The sequence below is a fragment of the Denticeps clupeoides genome, chromosome 17 (assembly GCF_900700375.1).
Source record: "Denticeps clupeoides chromosome 17, fDenClu1.1, whole genome shotgun sequence".
NCBI classification, from domain to species: Eukaryota; Metazoa; Chordata; class Actinopteri; order Clupeiformes; family Denticipitidae; genus Denticeps; species Denticeps clupeoides.
Window position 1 is genome coordinate 4,132,839 of NC_041723.1, and position 14,438 is coordinate 4,147,276.

Genomic DNA, 14,438 nt, shown 5'->3' on the forward strand with positions numbered 1-14,438 from the left:
TTCAACCACGGCGTGCAGCACGCTTGCACAACAGGAGCGGTCTTGCGGGATGGGGGGGATTCGGGGGGCCACGCACGCTGCTGCAAAGACGCGGTCCCTCGACCCCGGGTTTACAGTTGACGGAGAGCTGCTCATGCAGACCGCGGCGTAAAGCATCTGCACTAACTGGATTAGTCTACAGACAATACTTGTTGTCTTCAAGCGTCTGCCGTGGCAAAGGCGGGAAAAAAAAGAGTCTTTGTGCGTGTTCTTTTTTTCTTCAATAATGCCCCTTTTACTTAATAGTCCTGTCACGTATAGATTTTCCATTTTCCCACGGCACCGCTCACCGATGGAAGGCTTGATAATACAATTTTCATCGACGCTTAGTTGCATTAGTGTTGTTTTCCTCAAGGGAGCCTGTCAATAGACAGAATACATTTGTTGAAAAAACGTTTTGAAATAAATAACTCACAAGCAATATACATGATTGACACTTCTCCTTTGAAAATACCACCACAAATAGTATTTCCTCGTAAAAACGTGTAAAGAAAATGTGCAAACACAAGTCACGTCAAGTCAGGCGTCCAGTTGAGATGCAACAAACGTGCAGTGAAACTGGAGGTTCTTTCAAAATGTCAAATGTAGGTGGAAAATACCCCGCTGAAATACTCTAGCGCAGTCTGTAGCAGGCAAGATGTCCCATAAATATAGCATCCGCCCATCCTAAAACCGACTAAGGCATGACAGCAAGGCTGGAGCCTCTCCCAGTCGTGGCGTTGCCAATTCCACCTGCTTTTGGGCTGTGAAGATAGACCCAAAAAGAGTGCCTATAGAAAGCCAGGCCCTCCGGCATCGATTAATCGGCATCGATTAATCGAGCCAACTACGACTACTGACTGTCACGTTAGTTTCTGGCTAATTCAGTTATTGATTATTTTCTGAAGGCAATGTGTGTACTTCACATTTGTATTTCCTCTGCGTCCTATTTTATTTGTCGCACCTCACAATTTTTCGCAATTCGATAATGAATTCCTCGGGGCACTTGCTGCTGCCTGTTTCGATTAGCAAAATCGTCGGACTCCCCACGGTGTCCACCGGCGGCTCTGTCAATATCGCTCTCGTCTGCGTGATATTAGGGTTTGATCGAGTCGCGCCATTGTCAGGGAAATGCTGCATGGCGTTCGTGGCAGGTCCCTGTTAAGCCAGGATCTCTCCGGCGCGCTTGCCATCCGCCAGGATGCGATGGACTAGAAGCTGTCATGCCTGCACTAGCAGCAAGACTTCGCCACGCTCATTAAATGGCAAACCGAGTGGATCTTGGGGTTGAGCCCGAGGGGGGTAGAGTGGAGTGGAGGAGAGGAGTTGGCTCGTTGTACCTTTGTCTTTTTGCGCAATGCCCTACGTGTATATGCACGCACCTACATTCACACGTATACTTCGTATACGTGTTTACGTCGGCCACATGCATACATACCATGCATTCACATGCAAACAGCTAAAGGTTTTCTTTTGAAGGTGCCCTAGAGGCTCTGTGACTGGCATTCCAGACAAAGGCCATAGGGACCCGTGTGATATAAATGGACCGCTACCGGCTCACCCGCTGTAATTGGGGCAGGTGGCGGGGTTCGTGGTTGGGAGGGGCCGCTACTGGCTGTGAACAAGTCTCGTTTTTTTTCTTACTCAAGGGTCTGAAAATATGCTGTCATGGTAAGACAGATTTGCCACCGCAGAGGTTGGTTTGCATCCTTACCCGCTGGGCCACCACTGTCCATACGTCATCGGCCAGGAGTCACCAAGCATAGCAAACAAACAGAAAGTGTTTAACATGTTTTAAATGTTTTTTTAACTGCTAACATGCACTGATCACATGGTCAAAAGTAATCAAATCGTGGACTAAGCTGTCAATAATACAACTTAAACAATCAAAATGCTTTGATTTGAACATATATTTCTGTAGTAGCAATAGACAGACTGTGCATTGCATAATGTTTTATAGTAAAATGAATAAAATTAATAAATGTTTGGCTTGACCTTCAGAGGTGAGTTTAGAAAAAGTCTTGTGCACATTGGCAAGTGGGAAAAAAAAAATCAATATGTATCAGAATTCCAAAGCCACCTCAGCTCCGTCGCGGGCTGCTGTGACGCCACTGCTTGTGTATGGAGGAGGCGTGCGCGACGTCCCCTCGGATGACGGAATGTCACGCGGCCGCCAGCGGCGCTCGTTGCCGCTGGACTTTAGGGATAAAGTGCTGCCCTGGCGGTTTTTGGAGTTGCCCTTGGCACGGGGGCTGCATCTGTTCCAGTGGAATGCCTCGGCGCGTGGTTTTATGCTTGAGCTGCAGACTGGCTAATTCGCTTAACGGCGTTGGCGACACTTGCAGCGTTATGAAGCATCTTTTATGCCATACATAAATGTTCTTCTCCCATTTGTTGCATTGTGAACGATCAAGTACTGCAGCCCTCTGTCTCTCTCTCTCTCTTTCTCTCTCTCTCTCTCTCTCTCTTTCTCTCTCTCTATATATATATATATATATATATATATATCAGCAAGCATTTTTGGAGCAAAACAACTCAATTGCATGCGACAGACCCCCCTAAATGCATCAAGGGAGCTTCAAAGCTCACCTTATCTCCCGTTCATTTCTGCTGGTGTGTGTACACTGCACGTTTCATTTGTTGGGAGCGATATGAGACGTGTGTTAATTAACATCGGCACTTATTTGGCATATAAATCGCACGAGACTGAGCGAGGCGTGGCTGCAGGGCGCGTTCCGGACCTCGAGTGGGGCAATACTGCTGGTCCGATAGAGGCGATAAAAACCACCAACTTGTGTTAAATCGTTGCATGTCCTGAGGGCGAGATTACACGGCTGGTTGCGCTAAGCAGGCGTTTGCCGGGAAGGTGACGGGGTCCTGGTTCTCACCGCGTTTTCCGGCACTTCTTTCGCCGCTGCATTGCGAATGCGGATGGCGACAGTGTCCCGCTCACACGGGGAGCATGTTTCTCAGGGCACGGGGGGACAGGAGAAGCGCAGATGGTCGCCCCCTCTCCCCCCCCGCCAAAACCTGCCGATAAATAATCGATTGGCGGCTTTCACAGGCGGCATATTGATTTAGTTGCGGTGAAGCCGGCCTTTAATAAAGGAACAGAGGAATGAGCTCATCCTGTCTGCTGTTTTTCTGGAGATAATTGAGCATCCACCCTGATTTGTGTTGAGTTTGATGCAGGCGTCCCGATGGACGGCCGTGCTCATCAGTCAACATCCCGCCGCCCCTGGGCCCTGACGTTGAGACACTGGGTTATAGTGCTGTCCCTAACATGAGACCACTGAAATCAGGCTAAAGACTCCGAAGCATCATGGCCATTAGAATGGTGAACCAGGACATGCCGCCACACATGCAATTGCTTTGCATGCATGAGGTCCCAGGTTCAGTCTCTGGTATCTCCATGGTGATACCCGTTAGCGTAGCACTCTCTTACTATGGGGCAGTGGCGGCCTAGTGCTTAAGTAAGCGTCCCTGTAGTCAGAAGGTTGTCGGTTCGAATCCCGACCAGCAATCAATGCACAATGCACTTTAAGTTGGAATCATTACATCCTGCTTCATGCTGTGTCAGTGCAGTATTCATAGCCACACCCAGTGATGGGTGTGTGTCATATCTTCTATTTTACCCCCCTGAGTGGTTCAGCGTGCATTGTTGTAGTGCTATAACTATGCACGTGACGAACCAAAATCTTGACCCGGAGTGTCCCATGCGCCCACGCCGTCCGTGGGACCAGGACACCTTAGGCGGGTGATGCACGCCCCGGCTTCTGCACAGTCCCCAAACTTTTTACCCCGAGCCAGGTTTCATCAGAGCCTCGTCGACGGCGGCGGCTTGCATTGTGTTAATTGGCTGCGCTCACCAGCTGCAAGCTGCTCTGAGGGACACACGCCGCAACCCAGAGAGTAAAATTGTTCTTTGGCATCCCCTGGCTGACAGCGGAGCCTTTGATGTTATCACTTCTGAGGAACAGCATAATTTATTGATGCTTTTCTTAAAGTGGCATAGACGTCTGCTCAGAGTTAGGGACGAGGGACCCAGAGAAACAGGAGGTGCGAAAGAGTTTCCTCACACTTCCTTTTCCTGTCAGCTTTTTTTTTTTTCCATCGCTGCTAACCTCGGTGAAAAATTCATTTGGAGTAAATAGCTGTCAAGTTCAGGCTGGGCATGAATCTGTGACATCAACAATGCATTTGTGAAGGAAGCTATCTGCCTTCAGCGTGCAATTAACCCCACTGTGACAGTTGTTAAGCGAGATCGTCTGGAGAGGCGACTATTACAGGCGGCTGTTTTGTGAGAGTCCATTTGAGTCCAGTCTATTTTTTAATAAAATTTCAGGAAAAAAACTGTTGGTGCTGGGCTGTCCCCTGTTAAAACCTCAGCTTTCAAGTGCCATGAATACAGGACCAAAATGTAGAATTGAAAATGTATCTATGGAATATTGTAGCATATTTCCGTCTGTTTTGACTCGAATACCATTTTATAGGTGATCGGTGAGTTATCCAAAAACTAAAATAAGAATGAACTCTTCTGGCATTTTAAAGAAAACCAAATATGCAACAGAACCAATATCGACAAGGCAGTGCAAATGTTGACAAAATTTGCATGATATGCTACAGTGGTACAAAATTATATAAAAAAAAAATTCACATATGCATATCAAAATTTGCAAACGCTTTTAAAACACAAATCACTTTTGCTAATCATGATCATAAGTAATGTCTGTAGCACCTCATTAATTTCACTCAATTTTAAATAATTACAATGTAAATTATTACAATAATTCACACTATTATGCATGATGAATAGATGGTTAAATGCAAAATAATAGATGGTTATTTTTTGAAGAAGCATTCAGTCTGGCGTTGTTGTAATCTGTAATACCATAAAAATATTTTATATACCATATATGTAGTTCCATGTATTTATTATTGCTCGCATCCTGTTCACACTGCTAAAATACTGATGCCCCTTCAGGGACATCGAGAAATGTGAGGGCGACGGAGGAAGGGGCCGAGCGCATGCTGAAGAAGCTGAGGAACAGGGGCGAGTTCACCGTGGTGGCAACTCTCAAACAGGAGCACCTCAACTCTGGGGTCATCCTCTCCATTCATCACGCCGACCAGAGGTGAGCAGCTGAATACTGATTCTGCCACACAAAATGTGTGAAACACTGGAAACACTCAGGGTTAAGTGTCTTTCTCAGACATATACTGGTGGTAAGTGGGGTTTGAACCTGGGTCTTTGTGGTCTTCTGGTTCATATGCAAAATCCCACTAGGCCACTACACCCCTGGTCCAGTTCTACCATTCAAATGGAATTACATCTGCTAGATGATCTGCAATGATGTGATTTCAAATACTATTGTGCTAACATTATATGATATATAGTTCACCTCATAATACCCATAATAATTTACTCTCCCGCCCAATCTTCTTGAACATAAAAGGGACCAGAATAAAATATTTATACATTATATAATATATAAAACATTTTTTTCCTTCCAATGCTGCTCTCAAAAGCACTCTCAAATAAGAACTGGCAACTTTTTCCCTCCATTAGTGTCACACGCTTAGTGAATGTCAATTGACCTGGGAGAAAAACAAACTCATACTCTTCATATCTTTGCATATATTTCTTATGCTGTTCAGGATTTTTGATGCGCTGGTGGACAAAAAAAGAGTGGGGTGGGGCATGTCTCATTGACAACTAAACAGAACTACTTGTTGTGCTAATTCTTATAGTGGTACATTATCCATACAATATAATCCAGAAGAAAAAACACATTTTGTGATTTCAGTGATTAATGATAAAGTCTTGCTTTAAAAAAGTTTTAAAGGATGCAGTTGCCAACATTGTGATGTCTTTGCTACATCGCACCCATATTGTATAGCTTGCGTCACTTTGAGTTATTGGGAAATTAATGAGCTCCCTTTGTTCCCTTTGTTCCTGCTGTTAGGGCTTGGATTTGTCTGCTTTGCAGTTTCTGTAAAGGCTTGTCTAATTGCATTCAGCTTTAAGTTTGCGGTTAAAATTGTTCTTCAATCGTTAAAATACAATAATTTTGTCTATGGAAATTCCTATACATGCAGGATTTTCCAAGGACACATCTATCATCAGCAAAACAGAACCGGATGTTCTCTGGCCTGGGGGTGGGATGGGGTGAGGCTCACTTCCGTGTTCTAGAGAACATGAATATGGAAGGCCAAGAGCATCATACATGAAGCATCCAGTGCATCACTGCATCTTGGGTGGACTCCCCATGTTTCCTACGTGAATGTACCTTGGATGGGCTCCAGTGTTTTATAACCTGTGGTTATAAAATGTTTTAATAATTTCCCAGGTTTCTGGAGCTGGAAAGCAGCGGGCAGAGGAATGAAGTCCGGCTCCACTTTCGTACCCAGGCCAATCAGGCCCACACAGAGATCTTCCCCTACACCTTAGCAGATGACCAGTGGCACAAAGTGTCCCTGGCCATCAGTGCCTCTCATGTCATATTGCATGTGGATTGCAACAGGTGAGTGGGCTGGTATTGTCTCAGAATCTAGAGAATTATAATAAACCCAAGTTCTTTTAGAAATGGAGCGGTTCTGGTTATTCTGACTACTATGTTTACTTACATCAGAATCTATGAGAGGGTGGTAGAGGTTCCATCTATGGACCTTCCCAAAGAAACCTCCTTCTGGCTGGGACAGAGGAACAGTGCACATGGCTTCTTCAAGGTAAACATTGACAAAAAACATTCCTGAGAACAATGTGTAAAAAAATTGAAAAATTGGAATCAGGTCTATTGGCCAGGTATAAGCATAAGGAATTCAGTTCTAGTCATTGACGTCTCACAATCCAAAACATGAAGTGCAACAACATTTATGTGAATAACATAAACAAAGTTTTCTCCAATAGTATTTTTAGATGTGGAGTGTAATAAAAATGGAGTGGGAAACAGCTGGAGCTCTATTGTTAAAGGTGAGAGTGTTTCAAGTTTAAGTTCCAAGATTCTCATTCCAGCTGGGTGAGTCCCCACCCTGCACTCACTGTCCCAGGATGGGCTTAGGCGGCTGTGACCCTGATTAGCAACAAGCAGCTATAGAAAGTGAGCGAGTAGAAATAAAATAGTAAAAACAAATAGAACAATATACAGTTAAGAGGAAAATTATTCATACCCCTGGCAAATCCTGACTTAACTAAGAATTTACTGGCAATAAAATCTCCCAAAAAGAGAATTAGACAATGTATGAGGAGTATCATTGTGGGAAAAATATTTCCTGTATTTTATTTACATAATACAATGAACCATAATTATTCATACCCTCATCAATAATAAAAGGAAAAGCCATTATTGGCTATTTCAGCAATCAAACGCTTCCAATAATTGGTGACAATCTTTTTGCATGTTTTTACTGGTATTTTTGACCATTCATCTTTTGCAATGAATGCTTAGATTGTAAGGTCACCTTGCCATCACCCTAATCTTTATCTCCCTCCATGGATTCAAGTCAGGACACTACAAAATGTTGATATTTTTGTCAGCTAATCATTTGTTCATGACTTTTCCTGTGTGCTTTGGGTCATTATCATGTTGAAATGTCCAGTGCTGCCCAAGGTCAAGTTTCTCTGTAGATTGCCTGATGTTGTTGTTGAAATTTGTGGTGTTTCATGGTGCCATTTACTTTGATTTGGTTGCCCAAACCGTGGTGTTCCCACCACCATGCTTGACTATGGGGATGGTGTTCTTAAGGAGTTGAAAGCTCATTTTTATCACCAGGTGAAGGATATACTATTCTGAACAAACAATTGCATTTTTGTTTAATTTGATCACAATATAAAAGACCAGAAGTCGTCTTTTTTGTCCAGTTGGGATTTTGCCAATCATGCTTTGGTGTGCATTATTTGGAGAGGTGGTGTCTGCGCCCATGGAATCCATTGGTATGCAGTGTCTTTTGGACAGTTTGCCTTGAGGTTTTGGCACCAGCATGGCCCAGTTTCCTCATGATTAGCGGTAAACCACTCGCACCATCAGCCTTGCCAGAGCAGGCGTCACTTTTGATTTTCTTTTCATGTCCTTTGAGATTTTCTGGTGTACAATGCCCACTGGAACTTTCCCGAGTTGTGTGCAGCCACAATGCACCGCCGTAAGTCCTTGCCACAAACTAAATGCTGTTCCCAATTAATCAGGTTTATTAAAATCCTTTAGAACAGCATGAACAATTTGGAATGGCATCAAACCTTGAATTTTCAAGTTTTCCAGTGTTTGCTGGTTCAAATCTTTTTTTGTGATCAAATTTTTATTAAGTAACAACTTAATACGCACAATACAATACGGACACTGGAACATAGAATTTTCATACAGAAAGAAAACGCAACTTTATCCACCCCGGATCTCTTTCACTCAAAGTAAATAAATACATTTTAAAAATCCAAATTATATACATTTAAGATTATCTACTTACAAAAAATGCTTATTTTCTTTAACCACATAGTAAGCGGCATCCCATGCACATAAGGTATTCTCGCTGGCACCATCTTTCTATCATTACTATATCTAAGGATGAGCTGGCCTGCTGGTTCAAATGCTGTTATTTTAATTGATCAGACTGGAACTGATTGAAAAGTGAACGTGAAGCGATTGTGAAACAGCATCGCACATGGGGACACAACGAAATGTGTCCTCTGCTTTTAACCCTGCATCACCCTTGGTGAGCAGTGGGCAGCCACGACAGGCGCTCGGGAGCAGTGTGTGGGGACGGTGCTTTGCTCAGTGGCACCTTGGCGGTCCAGGATTGGAACCGGCATCCTTCTGATTACGGGTCTGCTTCCTTACCTGCTAGGACACCACTGCCCCTGGAACTGTTGCGTTATACAATTGCCAACACTGTCACATTTAAAGGCCTAATGTGAAATACATAGAATTCTTTTTGGCACAGATGTCTAATTGTTTCTCTTTAAAAAGTGTGTTATTTCCGGGCTTTAATTGCGCAGATATTCCCAGGCAGTCATTGTAATATTTTGCCATGCTTTGTCTCGCTACAGACAGTTAATTGACTTTTTTTTTTTTGTCCTTGCTCGCGTAAAGCGTTTTTCCAGAAGACAGCTAATAATTACTGCCGTACAGTTCGCCCCGACTCTACAGTGGGGACGAGCAGTCGCCAGTTCGCTCGTTATAAAATAACAGCCTCTTGTTCCTCGGATGCTACACCGTGGCGCACCATTCTCCTGGCACCTGCCCTTCACATCTGAGCAGCACACCCACCCTTCAGCATCATCTGCACTGAGGAAGGGGAGGATTCTGTGCGGGCCTCAGCTTCGCTTGTGTTAATCGGTTGATAGAGTAGGGCTCTTGAGAGTCGGTGTAAAACAATGCACCTCCTGCCAGGTGACGTCCACTCTGCTCCTCAGTGGAAAAATTGGAATGGCCCTTCTGACATGTAAATCGAGCTTGACTAGCTTCCTGTGCTGACATACTTCCTTAAAGAGATTGCCTGTCTGCATCGTTTAATGAAATAGGAAATGAGTTCCGGCTGGTCTTTTTTTTTTTTTTGCGAAGCTCTGCGATGTGAAGTGACAGCGCACTTGTTGATATTGCACACTCAATCGAATCGACATTATCAGTTGACGTGCAAATACTGCCTGCAAATTCGATTTTTAGCAATTTTAGCAAATTCACTTTTAATTTTTCCAAGCGTTTTCTCAATTGTTTCCTATGGCAAAATAGCGGTACAATTACGGGAACCGTTTCTCCAAAGGGAAACAAAATGCAGTCCAGAAATGGAAGGGGCTGGGTTTCCATGGTTACGCCAGGTATATGTGTATATGTCTGCGTCAGTGTGTGCTCGTGTCCGGAGGATCTGGGATTAAGGAAAATCTGAGGCGATCTTAATCTGTAGCTCTTGGTACAGACTGAATTATTGTTGTGTTAGCGGCGTTGCCACCCACACCACTAGTGTCCGGTTGCCAGGACGTGTGGGGGAGACCAGTCAGCGAGTGGTGCGAACTCCCACGGAAACCTCTATCTATAAATCCGCACCGGTGGCTGATGTTCCCACAGCTCTGTTGGTGATTGCATAATGTGGTCGTGTTCTGGTCTTAATCACGAAGCATTGGACAGGGCAGTTTGGAGAAATTCACTGAATAAATAAATGTAATTAGAGGAAACGTTCATTATGAGCAACCATGACATTTAAAAAAAGTGCGGCTGATGCAACTGGCTTTTAGACACTATATTGTGATTGTGCTTTCAGGGAACCATGCAGGACGTCCAGATCCTCGTCATGCCTCAAGGTTACATTTCCCAGTGTCCTGACCTCAACCGCAGTAAGTGATCTGAAACAGACCTGCCGGTGCCGAAAACAAACACATTCAAGAGCCTTTGCTCTATTCTTTTTTTCCCTAGCCTGCCCAACATGCAGTGACTTCCATGGACTTGTGCAGAAAATAATGGAACTTCAAGACATCTTGGCCAAAACGTCCAGCAAGGTACTGTGTTGCTGATGTTCGCACATATAAAGGCTCCCCTGGATGTTTATAAGGCCTTCTTTTCCCTTTTGTACTATTTTCTGCTATTACTGTTTAGAGATTAGTCAACTTTTATTGCAGTGAAATCCAAGTAATCACCACTTAGCTAATAATTACATGCAGTGAATACTCCTCCCCCCAACCCCAGGCTCTGTGGATCTCAGTCCCAGCAGGGCTGCCTGGGGCCTGTATGAGTGCTTGTTGATAATGTGATTCCCATTGACCATAAAGGAGTAATGCGCCCCGCCATTCTCATGCCCCTCCTCTCCCTTCTGTTGCTTGTCTTTTGTTCTTCACCCGGGAGCAGCTCTCCGTGGCCGAGGAGAAAATGAATGGGCTGGAGACCTGCTATTGTGAGCGGACCTGCAGTGTCAAGGGGGTGATCTACCGGGAGGATGACGCCTGGACAGATGGCTGCAGGAACTGCACGTGCTCGGTGGGCCCTCTGAACTCGGCACGCCGCTATTGGGCGTTCTGCTTTTGTGTCAGACTGTGTTGTCTGTATGTCTGTCTGCTTGATAGTGGGATTCAAGCATTAGTGGGATTACCCATTCTGACACCTTTTATCCTACGTCAATCAACTGTTGAAAAGCTACATACATTTGTCTGCATGTGCAGGCAAATAAGCCAATGAAGTGTATTTGCATGGGGACCCACCATGTAATTGAGCGAAATTACATATCATTCCAAACACTGTGCCTAATGAAACGGGCCCGGCGATAATTATAAAGTGCCTATTCTGTGTGGCCACAAATCTTGAGGGGAGGCAATTATGAGTTGCAATTACGATTAGTCATCTACCTCCACGTGTGTGTGAGGGTGACACAGGAAGTCGCTGGGGGCTGGAGCTCGCTGTCCCAAAGGTCACCCAGCTGAAACAGTGGAACAGGCTGCCAATTAAATCAGCAGATCTTACAAAAGCCACTCTTAGGGAAAGAAAATCCTACATCATTCACACTGCATCAATGTGGCACACACTCATATATACAGTAGGTACGAAAAAAGTATTCAGACTCCCTTTTTTCACTCTTTGTTATGTTGCAGCCATTTGCTAAATCATTTAGGTTAATTTTTTTTTTCTTATTAAGGTACACACTCAGCACCCCACATTGACAGAAAAACACAGAATGGTTGACATTTATGCAGATTTATTAACAAAGAATAACTGAAATATCACATGGTCGTAAGTATTCAGACTCTTTGCTCAGCATTTAGTAGAAGCACCCTTTTGATCTAATACAGACTAATGATAATGGGGTGTTTTCCACACCTGGATTTGGGGATCCTCTGTCATTCTCCTTGCAGATCCTCTCCAGTTCTGGCAGGCTACATAGTAAACGTTGGTGGACGTTTTAATTTAAGGTCAATTTAAGGATTATGAAGGCCACTGTGCTCTTAGGAATCTTAAGTGCAGCAGATTTTTTTTTGTAACCTTGGCCAGATGTGTACCGTGCCACAATTCTGTCTCTGAGCTCTTCTGCCAGTTCCTTTGACCTCATGATTCTCATTTGTAAGCTGTAAGGTCTTTTATAGACAGGTGTGTGGCTTTCCTAATCAAGTCCAATCAGTAGAATTAAACACAGCTCTATTCAAATGAAGGAGTGGAACCATCTCAAGATCAGAATAAATGGACAGCACCCGAGGGTCAAAGCAAAGGGTCTGAATACTTAGGACCAAGTGATATTTCAGTTTTTCTTACTTTATAAACCGGCAAAAATGTAAATTATTCTGTGTTTTACTATCAGTGTGGGTGCAGTGTGTACGTTGATGAGGAAAAAATGAACTTAAATGATATTAGCAAATAGCCACCATATAACAATGAGTGAAAAATTTAAGGGGTGTGAATACTTTGTGTGTGTATGTCCATACATATATATGTGTGTGTGTGTGTGTGTGTGTGTGTGTATACCAGCTGAACACATACATTAAATTATGTATATTTATAGAAAACGGAATACTATATTGTCAAGCCTATTACTTTTGTAATATGTGTTTTATTCATTACACTCACTGAACGACACTGTCACGCTTTGTACACTGCTCTGAAAGTTTCAGGACAAGTTGTTTCTTTATGACTTCTAATTGCCTTCCCCATGTCATTTTTTAGTGTGCGATTTATACTTTCCATAAATTGCAACATTACATACAATCGTGGAGAATGCTGCATTTGCGCATCCCTAGCTGAAACATAATAAGCACTGAGCTGTTTATAACTTGGATCCTGCTGCAGTTACAGTTATGGCTTACACATGAGAAAACATTTATGCACTGATTTTACTTAACTTATTTCTAGCAGTTCATAGCTCATTAGTACATTGAGTACACTCATGATTGCAACTGTTGCAAATTTGAATGTCCTATCAAAATTATTGTCTTATTAAATATAAAATAGACTTTTTTTTGACAGTGGTGCATTGTACTCCTTTTACATTGAAAAAAAGCACTGCATTGAACTATATACAAGCTTAGTACTTCAAAAATAACATTTTAATCAGGTCAGTGGCAGATACTGGAGCTTCTACAAACTCACAGCATGTCATAAAGTTCATGTCCACTAGTCATTCCCTGGAAGGAAGCTTAAAATTTCATAGGAACTGTCGCATTTTCTAGTGCCGAATTGGTGATGCTACTTAGCTCCACTTGTCTTCTGTTCCCTCCCAGAACGGCACAGTTCAGTGTGAGACCATCTCTTGCCCACCCCCAGACTGCCCTGCCGGCACTGCCCCCGTCTATGTGAACGGAATATGCTGCAAAGAATGCAAGCGTGAGTGCAGTCCTTCGCTCTCTACACACACACACACACACACACACACACAGCGTCCCATATTCTCTGTCCACACGCCTACTATAGACAGCAGAGCAGTTTATAGCACGCCTCCACAAGGGTTGCCTGACAACTGACCACATCTCAGCGTTGCTAAGCTACATCCCAACATGTCTCCGGAGGTGTCATCTATTGCATACACATGGATGAATAAATTATTCAGAGGTGGAATTTCATTGCATTTTTTAAGTATACAGATGTTCAGAATACAGTCTTCCTCCACGTGACACCTACTGATCCTGCTGCCGCACGAACCTGGCCTTATTTTTTTTGTTCATGTCCAGGTTTTATCTGGTCCTGTTCCAAATGACCTCCGGCCGGAGCACCAGAATATGGGCAATGAGCTACAGTGATCCACTGTGTTGTATCTGTTAATAGATTTGTTGCAAGTGGCAGAGCTGGACTGTCTGCCATTACGTTTCTTGCGCCCAACCTCAGAAATACATGCTACTCTCATGCGAGACGCAAAGCACACATGAACAGTAGTGGCAATAGCGAACGTCCAGAATCTGCTGCAATTTCTGTTGCCCCACAACAATTATGCATGCAGAAACAGATTGTGTGCTCTCTAGTGGAGTCTTCTAGTAGCGCACAAGTATATGAACGTTTAAGTGCACAGTGTGTCCGGTGTGTCCACACAGAGACGTGGTCAAGGTATATCTCCATCCTTCGAGGACAAGGTCGCTGTAGATTGATGCTAAGTCATCACTTTTATGGAAAGGCGTCCTGTAGCTTTTAGTCATCAGATGTGAAAAGACCTGACAGCGACTGATGGCGCTTGAAAGCTTATTTATATTATGTTTATACTTTTTGGCTTTCGTGTGACTTACTCTTTCATGATAGTGGGAACAACAGAAACCACACTCAATACTTTTTTTTCCAATTTGAGCTACTTCAAAATGTTGTCCTAAATCCCATATAGATCTGAACCATCAAATCGGAATTCATGTGATGATAGGACACATAAATATTGGACAACTGTGGCGATGCAGCTAGACGGTGGAATGACTGTAAAGTTTTTTATCTTCAAAATAGTTAGCCAGAGTGGCTGATATTTACCACATTTGAACAAATAGT

The 14,438-nt window shown here is 43.6% G+C and overlaps 1 protein-coding gene across 2 annotated transcripts in view; it reads left to right on the forward strand.

Moving 5' to 3' along the window:
• nell2a (neural EGFL like 2a) overlaps positions 1-14,438 on the forward strand; it is a 54,327-nt gene that overhangs the window by 1,056 nt on the left and 38,833 nt on the right. For both annotated transcript variants that reach the window (XM_028958579.1, XM_028958581.1), the window contains exons 3-9: positions 5,003-5,153; positions 6,369-6,542; positions 6,651-6,747; positions 10,264-10,336; positions 10,416-10,498; positions 10,845-10,973; positions 13,199-13,301. In XM_028958579.1, the coding sequence (XP_028814412.1) occupies positions 5,003-5,153; positions 6,369-6,542; positions 6,651-6,747; positions 10,264-10,336; positions 10,416-10,498; positions 10,845-10,973; positions 13,199-13,301 (810 nt within the window). The remainder of the gene's footprint in view (positions 1-5,002; positions 5,154-6,368; positions 6,543-6,650; positions 6,748-10,263; positions 10,337-10,415; positions 10,499-10,844; positions 10,974-13,198; positions 13,302-14,438) is intronic.